Genomic DNA, 22,411 nt, shown 5'->3' with positions numbered 1-22,411 from the left:
GGTTTCATATGTGTAACATCAATTGAAGTTGTTTACAGAATTATTTGCATAACATTACCGAAGCTGATAGACTTGTTTACAGGATTAGTGTTAAAGGTCCGGAGATTTTTGGGGGACTGAGGTCCAGGGACTATTAGCTGCTTCCTATTTTTTATTGTTAAATAATTATTTCTTTCGTTAGTATTTTTTTATTTATGAAAATATATATGTGCTTTATATGAGAATTTTTTTTCTCTTATACACAATACTAGCATAAGAATCTGTCTGTTTCATTAATTATGCGATTCTCTATTATACTCACAAAATCATATTGTTATAGTGAGTTGTACCAGTTCCATTATACAATAACGACTCTCAATGGTAAAATCTTCATCTCAATCAACAATTAATTAATTATGCCCCACTCTTCTTCTCCTAAACCCCGGTATATATTTAGAGAAACAACACTGTTATCAAGCAAGTAATCTAACTAGCTAGATATAGCAATGTAAACTACATTCATGCATCTAATTGATAGTCTCCCTGTAGGCTAGCCATACACAAATAGTTCATTTGATTTTATAACATAGCATGCATATGCATGCAACTTACCGTATTATATATCCATAATATCCCAAGTTCCTTGGGACTTTAGCCCATTCCCAATAGGTATCAACTTGACCCAAAAAAAAAAGCACGTCAAACTCTCAGTTTTATCTTTCTTCATGCACTTAGAACTCATGTTAAAATTCAAGCTTAAATATATTACTAGTATCGTGCCCGTGCATTGCAATGAAAACATATTATAAGAGAAAAAAAATCACCAAAAAAACATTTTTGTAAAAGAAAAAAAAACCAAAAGAGAAAAAGTGAACATATTAATCTCAACCGCCTAAATGTTACATTGCTAAGAGATAAAACGTTATAAGAAAATCATACAAGTAACAACTACCTACTTTAATTAAAGCATCCATGACTTCTAATTTAAAATAGAAAAAACATCTATCAGCCCGCCTTTTGCAACTTGGTAAATAGGAAAAGGTAGGGGGCCTATTCGTGACTTTCTCCCTTTTGTCCTGACAATCCATTTTCCTCTTACCAGCAAATATGGTGATGTCCTAGAAATTAAATGAAAATTATAGGAATGACAATGTAAAAGCTAACTAAACCGAAACAAAGATCCTAATTAAACTACTGAGGAAATAAAAAAAGTAGCATAAACAATTGATAAATAAAAAGTAGCCTGAAACAATTATTTTTTTTCTAGATTGCTGATGTAACAGTAGCCTGATAATTGATAAATAAATAAAAACTTTAGAAATAAGTAGAAATCTTCTAATATTACAGCATAAATAATATAATGAACATGATATCTCATGAATTCTTACATCTTTCAGCAGATAAGAAAATTTAAATTTAACATTTCAAGCAAAGTATCATTGGAATTTTAACATCACCTTCAAAGTACCATTCATTGAAAAAGGTTCTCCGTTGTTTGTTCTAGAAGCATAGAAAGATTGGACATCTAATTCAAAACAGACAAAAATTTATTTCTATTCTAAAAAGGCTAGATGATCATCAACACGATCCCTTTGTTAACTTTCTTATTAATTTTAGTAGTTTAGATTGATTGGCATATTCTAATTAATTTGTTAAAAGAAAAAATAATAAATATACTCTAAATGCAAATGCTTAGAAGCATGCAATTGAGAATACCTGAAATGGACTGTTTTTATTTTTTATTTTTTTAACGTACATAGCATTCTTATTTTGACATGCTTCTAAATATTGCATGCTTCTAAAAATAAAAACAGTATTTTAGTATTTTTTGACATGCTTTATTTAAATGGACTGTTCGGACTGGTACAGTGCTGTTTTTAACATTTCATATTTAGAAGCATGCAATTGAGATAAACTTAGAACCCTATTCTTTCATTAATTGAAAATAAGAATGCTATGTACGTATATATATACGACAAAATCTCTTGAATCTATGTATAATGTATAGATTATTCAACATTAGATATTTTGAAGACAATCAAAGAATACCTGAAAATTAAATATTTTTAGTTTTTAACAACTTCTTACACATATATAAGTTCCTTATTCTTATTTATTTACATTTTTTACTATGATTTGTAACAGTAAGCTTGTTTATTTTAGAATCACCAAGTGCTTTGCATAAGATCAACTTGTGTTGGTCATTGCACTTTCATCCTTTATGTTTTGTCTATTTACATATGCATTCTTATAATGATTTAAAAAAAAATGCACCTGATTTTGTAATAATAATTAGTGCACATGATTTTGTATAAATCTACATCTCATAAACATCATCTATCCAGAGACCTAGACTTAGTTACCAAAGAATAAAAATACCTGATCCTTTACAAATACCAAGGTTCTAAATAGCGTTTATCGCGTCATAACGGGGAGCCTCCAAAAAAAGCTATAACGAATAGCGACGCTATAGCGAAAGCTATTCCAAATAGCGTTTTTTATTTTTATAAAAATTATATTATATATTTGTACTAAATATCAACATTATTTAGTCTCATAGAACAATAAATAATATCAAATTGATTAAAAAATTATAATATTCATATTGAACCAATACAAAGTCCAAATTGCAACTCAAAATATCTATAGTAATAGTAATATCATAAACTATCGATCTTTTTCTATTTAAAATATCTTCAACATCATAACATAATTTATCTTTTTTCTATTTAAATTTCAAAATAACCTAGAAATTGAAAAGAAAAAAAAATCATACTTCTAGTAAAATAAACAGATGATCCTTGAAGAAATTCTTGTTAGTCCCTAAAATTTTCATAATTTAGCAATTATTTATTTGATTTATCATCAGTTAAAAAAAATCAAGAGCAAAATGAAAAAAATATTATAGCGGACTTGAATTTGATATAATGTAATATTCATCAAAATTAAACAATATCTTCACCATTTATTTATTTTAAAACTCGTATAAATTGAAAAAAAAAAACAACAAATGTTGCATAGCGTGCGCTATTTGCGCTACACGCTATACGCTATACGCTATACGCTATAGCGGACCGCTATTATCGCTATAGCGTCTGTAGCGCAAATAGCGTGTTTTAATGCCATAGCATAGCGTTTGGTCTCCAAAAACGCTATAGCGGCGCTATAGCGCGCTATTTAGAACACTGACAAATACTACAACAATCATAATACCTACCTGATCCTTTAAAGAAAAAAGAAAGAAAAAAAAAAAAAAATAAAAATAAAAATAAAAAAATAAAAATAAAAACAACAACAACAACATTACACATATGAGCCATACCATGAATTATCAAGTCCAATCTGTCAATAGATGCAAATCCGAATTTAGGTTCCAAAATGATAACACAATTCCATAAAAATCTCCCTAGAGTGAAACAACCAATTACGTAAACAAAACAAAAAATTAGATAAAATGTTTAACATTTCAGAGAGAATAGCCATAGTGCCTCCGGGGGTTAGCTTAATAATCCAATTCACAATCTCTTATTCCTTCAGCTGGAGGGATCAAGAGAGAGTGAGACGCGAGATGGAGCATGAGTGTATAATTATACAGTCTAGATTTCCCACGATAGTGTAATAAAAAAAATTGATTTGCATTATGATCATACAGAAATAAAGAAGGAAACAAAGAAATAAAAAAAAATAGAAGGTGAAGTCTGCTCAATTGAAGAGAGAAAAATAAGGAAACGAGAAATATATAACTAAATTTCAAAGTCCGCTCAATTTTAATTGTAATGTATCGTATAGTAATACGTAGAGCGAGTGTGTTTTTAACTAAATTTAGACTTCTATACATAAAATAGATACATTTAATCAAAATAAGATAGATTATGTGATTGGAGGACTGAGATTAAATTTGAAATTTTATTTCTCAATCATAGCCGTTGGCGGATTAGATATCCGCTTAATAATGGAATGGAGATATTAACAGGTGTGTCAATTGGCTTGCTACCAACGCGGCTAAAACTTCTATAAAATGTTCTTGTCTTACGAAAAAACTAATTGATCACATATTTTTACAAATTGCTCTTAGATATTGATACATAACCAATTTCAACCACAATCTTATTTTGGACTTATTCTATAAAAGTCAATTGGACTCTTGTTCTATCTAGCTAATACATAGTGCATACCACATGTCCACATACGCAAAAAAAAATGAAGTACTTAGATTTTGAAGTTAATTACTATAGGAAATACTATTACAAGTACGAAGTCATTATTTTGTTTATAGAAAATTTGTTAAATTTGACATTGTGATATTTTTTTTGGTTAAAAAGGCCGAAAGTCTAGTTCCATTTTACTTAAACATAATATGGATTTGACATTGTGATATGACTTGGTATTTTGTGATTTTTTTTTTTATAATCATGATCTACAAATTATAAACAATTATTTGAAATTAAAATCATATTCATTATGACATTATAATTAATTGCCGGCCCGATTTCAGCAATTCGTTATGACAAACTCGAATGAACTGCTTCATTAAACAAAATGCGCTTAATTAAACAATTAAGATTTTTATAACCAGAAGTCCAAAACATTTGAAGATACAGCTAACAACAGATGCACGAGGGAGTACCGTGAGAAAGCATCATTGTGTTGTGTATGTTAATTTGAGCATTTGACTACTATTCATGATCGAGTCTCGGTAACTCCATGCAAGTCGATCCCCTCGAAAACCAGTAATTAATATCATATCAATTTATGAACCACGTCGTCCTTGTTTGACTTAATTTATTTGTAGAAAAAGGGCATTGGGAAATTAAATAAATAAAAATCAATGGCAACTTATGAAGACCAAGTAGTTAACCCTGTGATTTTTTCATTTTCGTTTTATTAATTGGTGATACTAGAGGTGGAAAAAATGATGGTAGCTTGTGGATTGATTGTGACTCGCTCGTTAATAATTTTTTTGTTAGTGAACCGAGTTATTAATAAGTCAGTTCGTCACTATTTCAGTTCAAAATTAACGAATTTGAGCTGGAACTCAGCTCGCTCGTGAGCTGGAACTCAGCTCGCTCGTGAGCTGACGAGTCAGTTCGGTCCAGATATTAATTGTGAATTTGTATGAATTTGTGTGAATTTTGTATTAATGAATTTATTTTGTGAATTATATTTGTATGAATTTAAAATTTTGATATTTTAGTATGTATAAAGTTGTAAACTTAATTGTTGATAGTTGACTTTATAATATATTGTTTAATATATTTGGGCTTTTGATCCACAAATTTTTATGAGCTGATTCAGCTCAATCGTTGTCAAAATGAACGAGCTACAAGCCACTTTTTCAGCTCAGACTCTAATGTTGACTCGCTTGTTATCAAAACTAACAAACTATAAGCTTAATCTAGCTCGAATAGAGCAGGCACATTTGCCAGTTCTAGTACTGTCATAACAAGAATGAGACCCTTTTCACGGGGATAAAAAAGTGATTTTTTGCGATGGACTACTTTCATTGTTCAGTTTTTTCTTTTTGCGACGGACGACCTTCATAAATGTGTTTTTTTCCTCGCAAAAAGTGTCTACTTTTTTGTAGTGGGCCAATGATTTGTCATCGGCTGAATTCCTAGATTGAAAGCGTTCAATATAGTTACAGCTAGTATTAAATTTTTCTTTGTTTGTGGATCTTGAAGCGAACCTTATCATGAAATTAATAGTAAATAGCAGTGTTGTAAAAAACGTCTGTTTAGACCTATATATTAATCGTTGACAATGATCAAATTATTATAGATTTTTTTTTATTAATCGAATAATTATTTCTAAATGTGACCGATTATTCTCAATTATTCTCGATTACTTACTTAACGGTACATTGTCCGTTTAACGATCACATACCATTATTTACAACACTCGTAAATACTAAGTTTCGACAGGTGGGACAAAAAGCTGTAACAAATTGTTAGCTTATACCAGAATTCAGATCATATGTTTTTTCTAACGTTCCCACACAAGAATTCAGGTGGGACCAAGTATTGAATGTACCTCCAAAGGTAAATTTACGCAGACATCTATCTTACATAGTATGCCGAGTGTATTCCTAAAAATATGCAAATTTACCTTAGTATATATATTTACTACTGAAACACATTTATCTTAGTAAAAATTTTCACTTCCTGCAACTAATACCTCACACTATAATACCATTTCCCCCAGAAAGAAAATAAATAAGGACCAGTTACTACTTACCAGAAAAGAAAACTGCATTGGCGTTGCCTAGAGTTCCATTCACTGTTATGAAAATCTTCACATGGTTAGCTTATTACAAAAAGATTTTGACAGCAGAAAATTTACAAAAAGGGGATGGAATCTTTCAAGCATGTGTGTGATGTGCAGAAATAGTGGGGAGTCGATTCTTCACTTATTTTCACATTGCCCTTTTGTAATGGACTTATATGGAAAAGTCGCAAGTATTTCAGGAATCCAACAAAGAAATTGGAAGGAAGAGTTTAATGCAGAAGAGACGATCAATTGGACAGTATCATCAAAAGGAAGTATGAAGTCCAGAGAATTAATATTATTATCCATATTTATCTGCTAGAGAGAGATGCACAAGAATATTCAGAGAAGAAGTCAGAGAAGTGGAGGAGTTGGCTCAAGAGGTGCTATTTCAATGGCAGATATTAAATAACAACTCTTGAAGAGCAGTTAGACGAGTTTTAAATTTAGAATTTTGGTTTTTTATTGTTTCTCAAAAAGAAAAAAAATTATTATTTTTAATCTGTTACTCAACATGGTTGAGTGAACTTTTTGAAATATGTAAAAGGTTTCACATCGAAACCTTTAAAAACCTTCTCAAATTAATAAAATAAATAAGGACTTTGATCCTTATTTTTACTCAAAAAAAACCGGACCGGACCGGACGGGTGGACCGGAATAAACCGGAACGGAACCAAGTCCGGTTCGGTTCGTCTATAAGACCAAACATACATATAAACTGGGAAAAAAATAAGAAAACTGGACGGTTTTTTCAAAACCAATGAACCAAACCAACCGGTTTTTCATGTTTTTTTTTAAATTTGAACTAGCAACGAACAGGGCCCATTTGGCCATTTATTCCTCGGTAAAAGGAAAAGGTAAAATGCACCTAACATGTGATATTTTGTGAGCAAATTTGTGTAGTCTTTTGTGTTGCTATAATGTATTCTATTTTAAATAATTATGTATTTGAACATGATACGCGTCATAATATTATTTTTTTTAAATAATTTTGAACTTTAGAAAATTTAATATGAATTTTTAACAGTTCTTTTCTATCACAATAAATAAATTTTTAGTCTTTCATCTTTTTTTTGTTGATTTTTATCTCATCCATAGACAAATTAAACTTTTATTTGATATATTAGTTCAACAATACACATTTTTATATCCTTACACTTAGTTAAAATTAATTAAGGAATTAAGGACTAATTAATACTTTTGTTTTATTTGAATAATAACCTTTTTATTAAATAATTTAGTGTTATAAAAAAATCAGCGGTTGAACCAATTGACTCACCGGTCCGACCAGTAAACCATTGACCCGATGTATTACCGGGTCGATGTCCGGTCCGGTTCTGATAACATTGGTTCCATTATTGTTTTATTTTGTTATATTTACTTGTATTTCAAAGCCCGTAGGCCGGAAAGCCTCTATATTTGGGCCGGGTCGGATTAGATCCATGATCAAAACATTATTTGGGCCCATTGGGAACCGCGTTCCAAATTAAAGAACATGAAGTAAACGAGCCACACACTTTCAGTCTTTCTATAGCTGTATATAATAAATACTTAATTGCTTTGCCTTTGACTTTTGATTTTGTTTCGCGAGACACGCTAGAATCCCGATGAAACCGTGCAGAAAACCGAGAAAGAATTTCTGCTATGACTTATTTGCTATTCTACGATAATAGTGCCATAGAAGAAGATCTAAATAAATGCATGCATGTTACATATACAATTAAAGCTGAATATGCGCAGATTGGCAATGGAGTTGAGCAATATTGTTTTACTTGTCCTCTCAAGGAAAAAAGAATGGCTTGATCATTACATGCTTCTATTGTTTTGCAATATCTATGAATTACAGTACCATTAATTAAACCTTAATTAAATTAATTAAATTCTATGAAAACTACAATACATGACTGTTATGAATCCTCCGAAGTACACCATCAACTGCGACATCAAATGCATCACGGAGATCGTCAGATTTGGTACTAGGATCTTTGTACACAAGTGCCGGTATCAATGCGAGGACATTCTCCCGCATCTCAAGTATCTGCTCATCACTGTACCCAAGCAGCACGTCCTCGATCCTCAACGTCCCTTGTCTAATGGCCTTCTCTGGTATGTAAACCGAGAACTTGTTGAAGTTGCTAGGCAAGTACCAACGGTACTGTGTATAAGCCGATCCAGGTTGTAAGAACACCGGTATGCAGCCTGCAATCATGGAGTCGAATGCCGACTTCCTCGTGGGACTGTCTCCAGGAGGCTGCAGACAAAAGATAGAACTAGTGAACACTCCCATTATGTTACTTGGTGAATGGCAGTCCTTGGCCCCACTGCCACACTCTTGGAGGTTACACAATGTCGCATTGGCACACTGAGCAATTATCAAATCTCGCGTCGTGGGAATTGCATTGGGACGCCTCGCTCCGGCAAATGAGAAGAGCCATGGTCTTTTTGTTGACCTGAGTTTCTCTTGCCATGCGACAACTTGGCTCTTTTCCGAAGGGTGGAAGTAGGACGGGTATGGGATTCCAAACTCATTTTCTTGCCAAGTAGTGGTCTCGATCAAAAGCAGCGTCATGTTTTTTGACTCGGGTAAAGTCATTAACTTGCCACCCCAATGTTTGCTTTCATTGGTGGTGCGCTGGAAATCCCACGCTATTCGCCCGATGACCATAAAGTGGTCATTGCCACCCTTGGCTGCCCACTCAGGCCGAGCCCTCAGCCAGCGCAGAAATTCATTCGTGAGATAATCACGTTGTAATAATGCAGTGTCTCCGAATAAGTACCGCATTACGTCAAGTCCGGCATAATACGGAATGTAGACTGCTGTTGATTTGGAGTAGTCGGTGGTTAGGCAGTCATACTGCTTCATGCGGTTATGGAAAATAATTTCGAGCATAAACTGATTAGTAACATGCCAGCCGGTTTCAGGCAGTGTGGAGCTGGTGTCAACAAGCTTAGGACCCAGACCGGAATTGGTGACATATTTGCACATGTCAGACCAGCGGGAGAGATTTCCACAATCTTGTAAAATTTCAGAGTTGAAGCTGTCAGGCAGGTCGTAGACATAGACATAGCGGCCGGTGCAGGGGTCAATGACAGATGCATGCGCAGGCGCAGCAGCTGGTACTTCTTGATCTTCTTGGTGTTGGTGTGGAGTAGTGTTGTAGAATTTGATTGAGATGTATTTGCCAAGAAAGCTTTGGTGAGAGAGTTCATATGCGAAGAGAAGGAAGAAAGAGAAGACAGCAAAGAGAAATAGCGGAGAAAAGGCAGAGCTTTTAGCAAACATCTTGTAACTAGAGTTCACCATGATTTGCTCAATATACCCAATAGCTTTTAACCTAGATTTGCGCTTATATACCTTGAAGGTACTCGTACTGAATCTCTCTCTCTCTCTAGATCTCTCTCTCTCTGCCATTATTTTATAGTGTAAGGTTGATGCAACCGATTACTGACTTGTTCATTGCTTGCACTGACTCTAATTAAATTAAATTAAATTAATGGCGTTGCCTATTCTTTCATGCATTCCAAGTAAATTTGTATGAGCATGTCAACTTAATTTACACCTACCTATTTATTAATTGGATTAATTAAATTGAGAGATTCATTAAAGAATGATTGATATCTATTATTCAAAATATCTGAATTGAAGACTATATATATATAGGCTTATTTTCAGTTATTGTTTCCTAAATTACAGAATATACATAGTATCACAATATCTGCTGATAGATTCGACAGCTGTTAATTGATAATACGATCTTATTAGAAGCTTCAAACGGTATATTTGCTTTGGTGCGCTGCAAAGTATCTCCAACAAATTGCTTTGTAGGTTGATGAGAAAATTGGTGAAAATCTGGACAGCATTTTTTTCTCTTAGAGTTCTTGATTCAGGAGTACCCTCAACTCAGAGTTGCGATGTGATTAATTAAGATTCGTATATGAAGGTCCTTTCAACAATGAGGAATTTATGTACCTTTCTATTTAGATTAAAAAATAAAGAAATTATTCATACAGATTATATTTGTCAATTCTCAAATAGTTACATATCAGTTTTCATTATATATATATATATATATATATATATAGAGTTAGGCTGGGGTGCTATGGATAGCATAGTGGCCTCTATGCTACGGCTCAATATTCGAGTTTTCAAAATTCAAACGGTCGATCCGAACCGTTCATCTTATTCTCCATATTAATATATGCTTGGAGACCAAATTTTATAATTTTCTGAATTTTTTTACTATTTATTAAGTCACTTTGAAAATCGCTAATCCAACGGTTTTACTGTTTTGTGCAGCCACCGTTGGATCAACAATTTTGTAAAATACTTAATAAATAGTAAAAAAATTCAGAAAATTATAAAATTTGGTCTCCAAGCATATATTAATATGGAGAATAAGATGAACGGTTCGGATCGACCGTTTGAATTTTGAAAACTCGAATATTGAGCCGTAGCATAGAGGCCACTATGCTATCCATAGCACCCCAGCCTAACTCTATATATATATATATATATATATATAGAGAGAGAGAGAGAGAGAGAGGCTACCATGCTTTGCAAATTAAAGTGGGCTCATATCTCTAGTTTTAAAGTTCAAAACATCGATCCGAACCGTTCAAGTTGATATCCATATTAAATTGTGCTTGGAGATCAAATTTTATATTTTTTGAAAATTTTTTACTATTTTTTTATAACTTTTTAAAACCAGTATTGTTCAGAAAATTTTGGACCATCAAAAACAGTGATTTTGAAAACAAATTTTTGCTCCATGGCACTATAAATTCATTTTTAAAATCCAAACAATCAATCCGAACCGCTCAACACGATCTCCATATTGAAATATGCTTGGAGACCAAATTTTACATTTTTTAGAATTTTTTACTATTTATTAAGCCACTTTGAAAATCGCTGATCTGTTGGTCAAGAAATATTTACTGTTCATAGTAAAACAACGATTTTCAAAGTGGCTTAATAAATAGTAAAAAAAATTCAAAAAAATGTAAAATATAGTCTCCAAGCACATTTCAATATAGAGAATATGTTGGAAAGTTCGAATCTATTGTTTGAATTTTTAAAATTGAAATATGGCGTGAAGTACAAACATGTTTTACACCATGGCTCACCCAAGTCAATCTCTATATATATATACTAGCATCATACCCGTGCGTTGCAACAAAAACATATTATAAAATGAAGAAGATCAAGTGTCTGATTTACAATTTAAAATTCCAACTTTGATGCAAGTAAAGAGATTTGATAAAAAAAATAATAAAACAAATAGCTTGTAGAAATTACATGCAAAAGCCAAATGGACAAAAAATATTTAGTGAAAGTGAATTCGTATAAATAAATTAGTTGCTCCATTTTGTAGCACTAATTACAGTTAATATTACTAAAATTCCTCCTCAATAAATGCTCTCTATATAATTAACAACTAAAATTAAGAACGAACCTGAACATACTAATAAAAAATAATAATTTATCTTATCAAAATTGGAGAAGTAAAATTGTAAAAATATTCACTATAGCTTAAATCGAGTAATGTATTAAATTTGGAGATATCAAATGTTGATAAAATATTTTTAAAAGATGTCAGCATTTGATATTCTTAAAAATAAATTGACCATCCATCATGATTCTTAAATAAGAAAATAATAAATGAGAGATAGTTGGGGAGGAGAAATAAGGAAATGAATAAATTGATTTTCTCTCCAATTTTGTTATCTATTCGATTTTAATTGTAACATATCGTGTGGCATATGTGTGGTGAGTATATTTCTAACTAAATTTAGACTTCTACACGTAAAAAAGATGCATTTAATCAAAATAAGACAGATTATTTGATTGGAGGTGATACGGGTTATCTCGAGATAGCAGGCCGTATGCTAAAAAGGGCTTAGATTGGGCTTGTCCTGCTCGAAATCGCAGACCGAGGAATGACTAACTCGGGGACATCAAGGGATGATCTCGTGTCTCAGATCTCGAAAGTCGGAGGGCGACCTCGGAGACTAAGGGATGATCTCGGAGATATCAAACTCTTTTCTATCTGATATCTCTGAGGGTGTAAGTGTGTAAGCGTGTATTGCTTGTGGTTCGCCCTTTTATATAGTGTGACCTACGTACTGCCTCACCCATGTAGGATAAGCCAGTTCATGGGTTGGTTATGAAATCATGTGATTGTGGTCACGACATAACCAATGGTTATACGACGTCGTGAATGGTTATGCTGTAATCGACGTCATGAGTGGTTATGAACGGTTATCGTCCAAGAGGCGACTTCAGGGCTTTAAGCCGCGAGATACGAGCTATCTCGGCCCATTTAAGTCGGTCAATCCTGGGTTTTTGTCACGATGGACTTCAATCATGGGTTTTGTATTGTATCCCGGGTTGGCCTCTCAAAAACTAGGTCCTAATCTCGGCCTTGTTCATGGCCCATATTGAAGCTAAAAGGGTTTTGGGAACATGGCCCTATCAGGAGGGCTGATATTAAATCTGAAATTTCATCTTTCAATCATAGACGTTGACGGATCAGGATATCTACGTGCATAATATAAGAATGGAGATATAACAAAACTAAGGTGTGATGTGCTCACTAAGAGGGGTTGGTGAGAACACCTTCAAAAGACTATTGGATTAATTTTGAACTACGAATTAAACCGTTCAAATCCAAGTTCTTCGTGAGTGATGCATATACATGCAAAAAGTTTTAAAATTTTGAATTCATTTAGTACATGGTCAAGCGGTCAAAACAATGAACATTTTATAAGTTATTTTTTTTAATGTTATATGTATTAATTTTTCATCATTTTTTTTACCACTTGACCATGTACTAAATGAATTTGAACTTTAAAAATTTTGCATGTACATGCATCACTCACGAATTACTTGGATTTGAACTGTTTGAATTCGTAGTTCGAAGTCAATCCGATAGTCTTTTAAATGTGTGCTCACCAACCCCTTTTGCTGAGCACATCACACTCTAATTTTGCTCTCTATATATATAGAGAGAGAGAGAAAATGGCTAGCTCAAGTCGTTTACTGTGGAAACATAAAATATTGGAAGTAGGTCAAACAAATTATAGTGCCAATATATATTTTTTTCTTTATGTTCAATAAACCTACAAGGGGTTTTCACATTTTTTTAATGCTCAGAGCATCTAAAATAACCAGTAAAAAAACTAAATTGATCGATCCTTCATTAATGATGATAAATATTAAAATAAAAAATTTATTGATATTTTCATTTCTGACAAAGTTAGGAAATTATCATAAATTAATTTTAATACTTTATTAATGCTTACAGCCCTAAGCCTTTGGGACTTCAATATTATATGTCTCTATTATATATTAGTAATTTTAATGCTTTTGAGAATTAGATACATAATACTATAATAGTCCAGTAGGAAGTGATAATTATTTAAGTTATTATACATAAATTAATTTGGTTGAGGTGAACAATTTATTGTGCAAATTAATACAGAAATTAATTAATTTCATTGAACTAATAAAGGCATGCGGCATTTGAATTTCTTTCACATTGTAGTTTTGACCCGGCCATTATGGATCTCATCATCATCTGTGTGTGTGTATATTTATCGTGAAGAAAATTATTTGTTAGATTAATCGTTTAACCGAGATCCAATCAACGACTAGGTCCACCCTGAGAATTAAATATTCACCCAGTTGATGATGCAATAGATATCGCGAAATATATATAGTTAATTAATATCAACAAATATATATAATCACTATTTTAATCGATGACAACGAATTGACGCGACGATCGACAATCTGTTTAATTTTATGGCACTTGATCTACTAGCTAGCTAGTCTAAGTAACACTCGAATATTATATCAATTCGTCCAAATTATAACTCGCTTTCATTTATTAACACCATGAAAACCGTAAACACTACAAAACAAATATATATAAGAGTAGAACTAGGTGTTCTTAAGTTTATCAAGTTTTTTTGTGAATTCAAGTCTAAAATCCATTAAATCGGCTTCAAGTGATGAATCCAAACCGTTAAAATCCGCTTATCTTGTGAGTGATGCATTTACAGGTGAAAATTTTAAACATTTTAATTAATTTAGTATAAAGTTAAGCGGTCAAAAAACTTTCAAAAAATGAATGCATTAAAATTAATTTATTAAGTTTCTAATTTTGACTGCTTGACTTTATCCAAAAAAAATTTCGAATGTTTAAAATTTTCATATGTAGACACATCACTCGTAAGATAGACGGATCTCAACGATTTAGATTCATAATTTAAAATTAATTTGACGGATTTTAGAATGTGAACTTAAGAACACCCTAGATCTACTCAATTAATAAAACTATATATGCATTGATCGATATTAAACTCTCTAGTTCACTTTGAGTTGAATTTGGATGTCGGTAGCAATAAATTAATAGTCATAGCCCGAAAGACTAAATTAAATAAAGTGATAGAAAGTTCATACACTAATAAATATCACTAATATTATTGTTAACTTTGACCCTTTATTATTTTAAAGAATTTGTTTCTCTCACCAATGCAACATAATCTTTACGAAATCTAGTCAAATTTTGATGAACTTTAGATGATCATCCGATCAGTTTAATATTAAACCATAAAAATATATTGCAGTGAAAGTTAAATTCGATGAAATAATATCCAATACAATATATTTATAAGAGAGGCACAAACTATAATTTTTTATTCAAAATAACAGAAAGGACATAGAATTTAGGAGCCTGATAATTGTACCTCAAACAAAATCCCTGAGCTCGTCCCCAAGTTGTTTAACAGAAAAAACTTCTAATGTTATTTAACTTTCATTTCCAGCGCTAATGTCCAAACATTTAAAGCTCTGTTTATAACATTTTACAATGCTACTCGCAAGCATTTAAACATCTATCTGCAAACATTAAAATTCTAAATTTGTATAGTTTTAACTTCTAACTATTTTTGTTTTCAAGCAAAAAACAGAAATATTTCTTTCACCCACTTTTTTTTTCTCTGATCATTATCATCTATTTTTTTGACGATCCGTGGTGAATTATGCGAATCTAAAAATATGAACGTTTTTTTACCCAATTTCCTCTTTCAAATGAGATCCATGAATAATAACTTTCGAGTTATATTTGTGTTGTAATTTTTTTATCACTTTAAATCTCTGTGACCTTTAGTTTTTTTTTTTTTTGCTTCAAAATAATTTAAAACTCTGTTTACAAGCATATAAACCTCATTAATAACACTTTAAATCTCTAGAATAAAACATATAAACCTCATGTACAAATAATTTAAACCTCAACAATAACACTTCAAAGCATATAAACCTTAACAATAACACTGCATTTAAAAAACTCATGTACAAAGCATATAAACCTCATGTACAAAGCCTTGAAAATTTTAATGGTTGTAGACTGAGATTTCAAAACTTGAAAATTTAAAGTGCTAAAGTGCTCATGAGTTTTACTTTTAGAAAAAATAAATGACGTTAAAATTACTCAAAAATATTTCTTCATTAATCTTATTTGAAAGATAAAATCGAATAGAAAACATTTGTATTTTTAGATTCATAAAATTTATCACAGGATCGTCGAAAAAATAAATTATAATGAATAGAGAAAAAATAAAAAAGAGTTGGTGAAAATAATATTTCTTTTTTTGACTTAACGACAAAAGTAGTTAAGAGTTAAAACTATCTATAAATGTTTTCAGACAAAAGTTTATATGTGTGAACAACATAGTTTTAAATGTTTGGATATTAGCGCTGAAAATGAAAGTTAGACAATATTGAAAGGTTTTTTCTGTTAAACTACTTGGAGGGCGCGCTCGAGTATGATGACTCGGATACCATAACATTTCTCTAGAATTTATAACAATTTTAAACCATAGGGAGGTAGGTCCCGCCGAATGGGTGCAAATATATCCGAATTTTCACAATTTGCCTATTTTGATACGGCTAATATTAATGTGAATATGATTTTAGTTTTGGAAGGAATTATACAAATACATATATTGGTAATTATTTGTACTTATTTTCTATAATTAGATATTTGTTTGTGTGAATATGTATACATATACAGATATGGATATAGATATAGATATGGGTATGAATACAAATAATTATCTTTATGTTGGATATGGATATGGATATGGATATGAATACAAATAATTATCTTTATGTATTTTCTAACTTTTCGTATATCATTTCTTTTAAAATCATATATGTTTAGAGGGAAGAATATTTTTATGTTAGTATCTTTTGATTAAAATATAGTTATATTGGTGATTAATTTTAATTGACGAGATATATATACATATTGCAGTGACATAACAAGTTTATAATAAAAAAAATTATTTAATTCACCATAATGATCCAATATCCGAATTATATTTGTATTTTGTGTTATTTTCATTTTCTAATGAGAAAATAATTTATTGAATAATATATTAATATTGTTACAATATTTAAATTAGAAATTCAAACTATATCCGTATTTATATTTATTTAATATTCAATTTGTATTTGGATCCGTTTACATCTGACCCCATATCTGAAAAAGAAAAATAGATACAAATATAATTTTATCATTTTTCGATCCTTATTCCATCTGCTGGAACCCTATATATCTTGCCCCATAATATCTGTATGTAGCCATACAAAACGAAATATAAGGTCATTTTTAGTAATACCCTAAAAAAAGCTTTTTACAAAACTGCCTTCAACTTTAGTTTTTTTTTTAACTTTTCCAACCGTCAGGTCCACGGGCGGTCCACAATCATAGCAGACAGCCTGGAGCAGGGGCGGTCCACTAGGGACCTGATTGCTTGGGGCCAGGCAGTCCTCTATTTTTTTTTTTTAGATTTTAATATTTTCATTTAAATAATTTTGTGAAGTTTTAGTATTTTTGTTTATAGCGTATGCCAAAAATTGAGTTGAAAATAGCGAAGTACAGTAATTTGACAACCATTCGTGAGTAAATAGTTGATTTGACAACCATTTCTCACAGGAAGCTCTGGAGACTGGGACCAAGCAACCTTATTTTAATCATTTAGCGTATAATTAACCTTCGTTATTTATGGTTGCTGCAGTTAAGAATGGAGGAGAAGGACAAGGAGAGAGAAGGAGGATATATTTGTCAATCTCAATTTTAAAATAACAAAATAATAGATTAAATAAATAAAAGGGATAGAAGAAAGGATTACAAGTTTTCATGGAGATATTAGATATTATGGTGATTTTATGGGGAATTGGCTATTTTAAAATTTTGTATGGGTACACCGGAAATTTTCCCTAAATTTAATCGGAGGATTACAACAGAATGATGGTAACGGAAGTACCTGCACCAAGGTTTATGACAATTTGAGATAATTAGGTTAGTAATTAATACCAGGGGAGCAGATTTCATCTAGTACGGTAGAATTAGTTATGATTCTGACAAGTTAAATCTTGTAGCTTGGTCACTTTGTTTGATGGAACCGGTGCTATGTCAATTTATATAAATTAATTAAGATTTGCATTCAGGGTTGAAACTAATTAAGATTTGTATTGAGACAAGAAGGAAGAGCACATACATACATGCAATGTATTTTTTTTTTCTTTTTTATGGTTAGCGGCAAATGTATGCAATGTACGTAATTAAGTTTGCCGCTAACAAATTTACGCAATGTAATTAAGCTAATAACATTAATGACAATCATGCATGATTTGTATGGAGCTTTAATTGCTCTAAAACTTTGGTAGCCGCCACCAATCACTCTCAAAGAAAAAGATTAAAAGATTAAAAAAAAACAGTAATGACAATCAGAGATTGTTTTTGGAATCTGAATTCCAATACTCTCCGTTTAATTTGTTCATATAATTTATACAGACCTGATGACAATGTCAAACAAAACAATGTAGATTTTAGAAATATGAATCAGCTATATATGCATGTTTCCTTCATTTCATGCGTGAACTTGCACTTATTAAATTATAGTTAAAATAAAATAAAAGCCGAGTACGTAAGCAAGCAGGGTCAGGGAGGTCCAAGTCAATGGCAACTCAAATTGAATCCCAAATTCCTAATTATAATTAATAAAAGATATATGGATCGCAATTAATCCATATAGTAAGCTGATTAATAGGCCCTTTAAATTTGGGTCCAAGAGTAAACGAAACACAAAGTGGGCTTCGGGCGGGCCCCAGAGAGAAGTGAGAATCCTGCTTTAATTAATTAGTGTTCCATCAGCTAAGGGCATTTTAGACCCAAAAAAATATAGTGTTCATCAATTCAATTAGCTATTAGCATACTTTAATTAATTAGTAATTTGTTAAGGAACTTCAAAATAAGAGAAGCATCCATTGCTATTTAAATCATAAAATATAGAATACAAAGAAAACAAGTGCAAATTAGATGAGCCAAAAATTAAGATGTTCCATATCCCCTACATGTATGTTTAAATAGACTTCTTAATTTAAACAAATATGAAAGAATGGAAACATAAAAAAGAAGCATTCATGTTTAAATAATCAGCTAAATAACTCGCTAGCTGGTAGCGATTAACTGCAGTGTTCTCTGAATCACCCGATCAACAGCAACATCAAAAGCATCTCTTACACCTTGTACCTTGTATCTCGGATTGTTATACACTAGTGTAGGTATCATCTTTATTAGCTCTTCTCTCATCTCTTTAATTTGCTCGACAGTGTACTGCAGCAGCACGTCTTGTATTTTGACCGCTCCTTTGAGTACTTCGTCTTCCGGGATGTACACTGAATATTTCTCATAGTCCCTCGGTAGATGCCATCTATACTGCTCGTATGCCGAACCAGGAAGGAAGAACACCGGTATGCACCCAGCCAGCATCGAATCAAACAGTGATCTGCGTGTAAGCGTGTCACCTTTTGGTTGCACACAAAACATTGAGCTGATGAACAAGCCCATTATGTTACTAGGGGAGTGGCACTTCAGTATCTTATTCTCAGAGTGAGACCCACAATCTAGCAACTTACACCCCGGCGACTCAATACACTGGTCAATGACTAGGTTCCGGATCCCTGATGCAGAATGGTTCTTTCGCCTGGCACCGGCAAAAGAGAAAAGGTACGGCCTTGTCGCATGTTGTACCTTGTCTTGCCAAGCGATTATATCAGCCTCCTTAGAAGGATGAAAGTAAGTTGGGTACGGTATAGCAAACTCACTGGAGTGCCATTTGTTAGACTCAACATCAAGCACAGTCATGTTTCTAGTCTCCGGTAAGAGCATGAACTTGGTACCCCAATCCGAAGCTTCGTCCGTTGCACGCCAGCTGTCCCATGTGGTGCGACCTGACACGATAAAATGGTCCCGTCCGTCTCTTGCCTCCCACTCAGGCGTAGTTCTCACCCAATGTAGCACTTCCTTCATCATAGAATCACGCACGGCCACTGGCCGTCTGCCCCAGAGGTTCCGCCCTATGTCGATACCCGCATAGTATGGCACGTATATTGCTGTGGCTTCCGATGAGTTTTCAGTGAGGCAATCATACTGTTTCATGCGGTTGTGAAATATGACATCTACTATGAATTGATGGGTGTCGTACCTGTTTTAATTTCCAATTAATTAATTAATAGCAAAAATCGGAGAGAGAGAGCCATGGGGACAAATTGAAGTGGAGACACCTTAATGTTAATTAAAGAGAAAATTAATACTTTTGTTAGTTTAGACATCCAATTGAATTCTAATTAATGTGAAGTTCTTTTTTTTTGGTTAACTAAATATGTTATAAGAATGAGAAAGTTGATCGATTGCATGACTTGACAAACCCACAAAAGGAAGCAATTTTATGATATAATATATTGAAAACTAGTTGTTCATACTTAAAGTAAATTGTTTATTAATTAGAAATGATCATACTTATAGATAATGTAGAAAGAAGTAGAGTACCATGCAGTGGTAGGAATCAAGGTGCCGTCAGTATCATTAAGTAGCTGCCCAATGCCGGAATTAGAGACATACCAGCACATATCCTTCCATGACGAAAGATTATGGCATTGGCGGAGCAGACCCGTGTTGAACTTCTCTGGTATTTTGTGCATATAGATGTAGCGACCGGAGCATGACGGCTCGGTGGTAGTGAAACTCGGTGGTGCGACGGTAACGCCAGAGGGCAGCAAAGGCTTGGTGGTAGTGAAACTCGGTGGTGCAGTGATAACACCAGAGGGCAGCAAAGGCTCGGTGGTAGTGAAACTCGGTGGTGTGACGGTAACGCCAGAGGGCAGCAAAGGCTTGGTGGTAATGAAACTCGGTGGTGCAGTGGTAACACCAGAGGGCAGCAAAGGCTCGGTGGTAGTGAAACTCGGTGGTGCAGCGGTAGCGCCAGAGGGCAGAAAAGTGGTGAGGAGGTGATTAGAGGATCGGAATTCATTGAAGAGGAGGAAGCCTATGAGAAGAGAGAGGGGAAGAACAAAGGAGAAGAGATTCTTCATTATACGCTCCTTGCTCTTGCCCTTGCCCTTGCTATTGCTCATCTCCACTTAGTCAAAATAAAACTTAGTTGTGTTCTGAATTCTGAGCAAGAAAATGAGTCCGGGCTTGGAATTACTTCAAACTCGATCGAAGCCCATCTAATAATATTTTTATCATGTTGACCTTGATATCATGCGACTGATTACTTTGAATATATGAGGGTCAGGGAATCCCAATTAAATTGCTAAGTTTACTTCTCTGTCAGTTACAAATGCTGCAACTTGTGTACCGGGTATGTACTGTTGGCAGTTTACTTTGAATATATTTAATTTAGTGGAGGACACTGATGAAAATAAAAGAAAAAATATATATATGAATAAAACATAGTACAAAATGTTTACATGTGTTCATATGTTCTGACTACTGACTTGTTCATTAATTACCTTCAACATCACAAATTCACAGCACATTGTGTTGTACTGTAATGATCACAGAAGATTAGTGCTGTAATTTATTAGGATTTAGGCATCGTGACCCGGGCTTACCTTGAACTTGAAGTGAACGTCCGTAATCAAATACTTTGTTCAAAAATAAAAAATAGTTATAGTGTGGCATATTTTTTTTAATTGTAGCATGTTGTTTGTTGTAATTGTTACGGGTGTTACATAACAGATGTAAAATTTGAGGATATAATTAGAAATTTTATAGTACAGATAATATAATTAAAATTTGCGGATATTTTTTTTTTTTTGATAAAAGTGGCCTGTGCCACCAGTTTCATTAGAAACTATATTTGTTCTTACAAAATGTGCCATGTTGGCAATTACAGTACTCAAAAAGCATAACAAAGCTAGTAGGCTAGATATCTATCTGATTGTTAAGCAACCAGGGAATGAACAAACACTAATCAGCAACTAACAGATAGGGGGGAATGTCATACAAATCATACAAAACATAGAGTTGAAATATGCATAACAGACTAAGCCAATTATAGGTAGTAGCTAATCATCCAATGAACTTGTAGCTAGTGATGAGTTGGCAGTGGGGTTTTGCAGGAAGGCAGCATCCATAGCATCAATCTCTTCTCTGTCTCTAAGATAGTCAGATAGGTATGACCCCTCTAAACCATGAATATGATCTTCCTCGGAATCCCAAATACTGTTGTCCCCTGTGGATGTATCTGTCTCCGACAGGGTTATAATGGTGCATGCTTGATACAATTGAGTAACATCCATTGGTAGAATCATGGTTAGTTTAAAAAGGTCTCATCATTGTTTGATTTACACCAGTATGAAGTTAATGCTATAATTTGAGAGCCTAGAGATGCTAAAGTTGGTACTGTGGTGTTATTAAAGCATACTTTATTCCTATTCAACCAGATTATCCAAAGGGTTGCAGCTCTAATTAATTCTAGAAGTAAACTGTCTTTGAGAGGTATAAATGCATCCAGTATCCAAAGATCACTAATGGTAACACAGTCAAATGTAAAGTTGTTATGGGTTGCTATCTAAGACCAGATGGTTGATATAATAGGGCATGTTACAAACAAATGGTATATGGTTTCATCTTCATTACAAAAATAACACGTGTGATCTCCTACCCAGCCCTTTTTAGCAAGATTATCTTTGGTCAATATTTTACCTTCTTTGACTAACCAAATGAAAATTTTAATCTTGAGTGGAATTTTTTTTTTCCAAAGTGTTTTATATTCTTTATCCTTGATACCTCCGTAATCTAACCAGTTA

General features: G+C 32.8%; 2 protein-coding genes and 1 long non-coding RNA gene across 3 annotated transcripts; all 3 read right to left on the bottom strand.

Moving 5' to 3' along the window:
* Window positions 1-827: 827 nt before the first annotated feature.
* On the bottom strand, window positions 828-3,525 carry LOC144574515 (uncharacterized). Its single transcript, XR_013518243.1, has 3 exons — window positions 3,302-3,525; window positions 1,437-1,504; window positions 828-1,097 (listed from the first exon to the last, which is right to left on the bottom strand). It is a non-coding gene; the product is annotated as an uncharacterized LOC144574515 (long non-coding RNA).
* A 4,609-nt stretch (window positions 3,526-8,134) lies between these two features.
* Window positions 8,135-9,655, bottom strand: LOC144575203 (xyloglucan galactosyltransferase KATAMARI1 homolog). The gene has a single exon (XM_078325317.1). The coding sequence runs from the start codon at window positions 9,653-9,655 to the stop codon at window positions 8,135-8,137; it is 1,521 nt and encodes a 506-aa protein (XP_078181443.1).
* Window positions 9,656-18,676: 9,021 nt separating this feature from the next.
* Window positions 18,677-20,720, bottom strand: LOC144575054 (xyloglucan galactosyltransferase KATAMARI1 homolog). The gene is made up of 2 exons (XM_078325177.1): window positions 20,145-20,720; window positions 18,677-19,800 (listed from the first exon to the last, which is right to left on the bottom strand). The coding sequence occupies exons 1-2, from the start codon at window positions 20,684-20,686 to the stop codon at window positions 18,765-18,767; spliced, it is 1,578 nt and encodes a 525-aa protein (XP_078181303.1). The 5' UTR covers window positions 20,687-20,720; the 3' UTR covers window positions 18,677-18,764.
* Window positions 20,721-22,411: the final 1,691 nt, after the last annotated feature.

This window comes from Carex rostrata, chromosome 23, assembly GCF_964058835.1.
Source record: "Carex rostrata chromosome 23, lpCarRost1.2, whole genome shotgun sequence".
Lineage (NCBI taxonomy): Eukaryota > Viridiplantae > Streptophyta > Magnoliopsida > Poales > Cyperaceae > Carex > Carex rostrata.
Note: the sequence above shows the minus strand (reverse complement) of the source record. Positions and strands in the feature narration are given on the sequence as shown.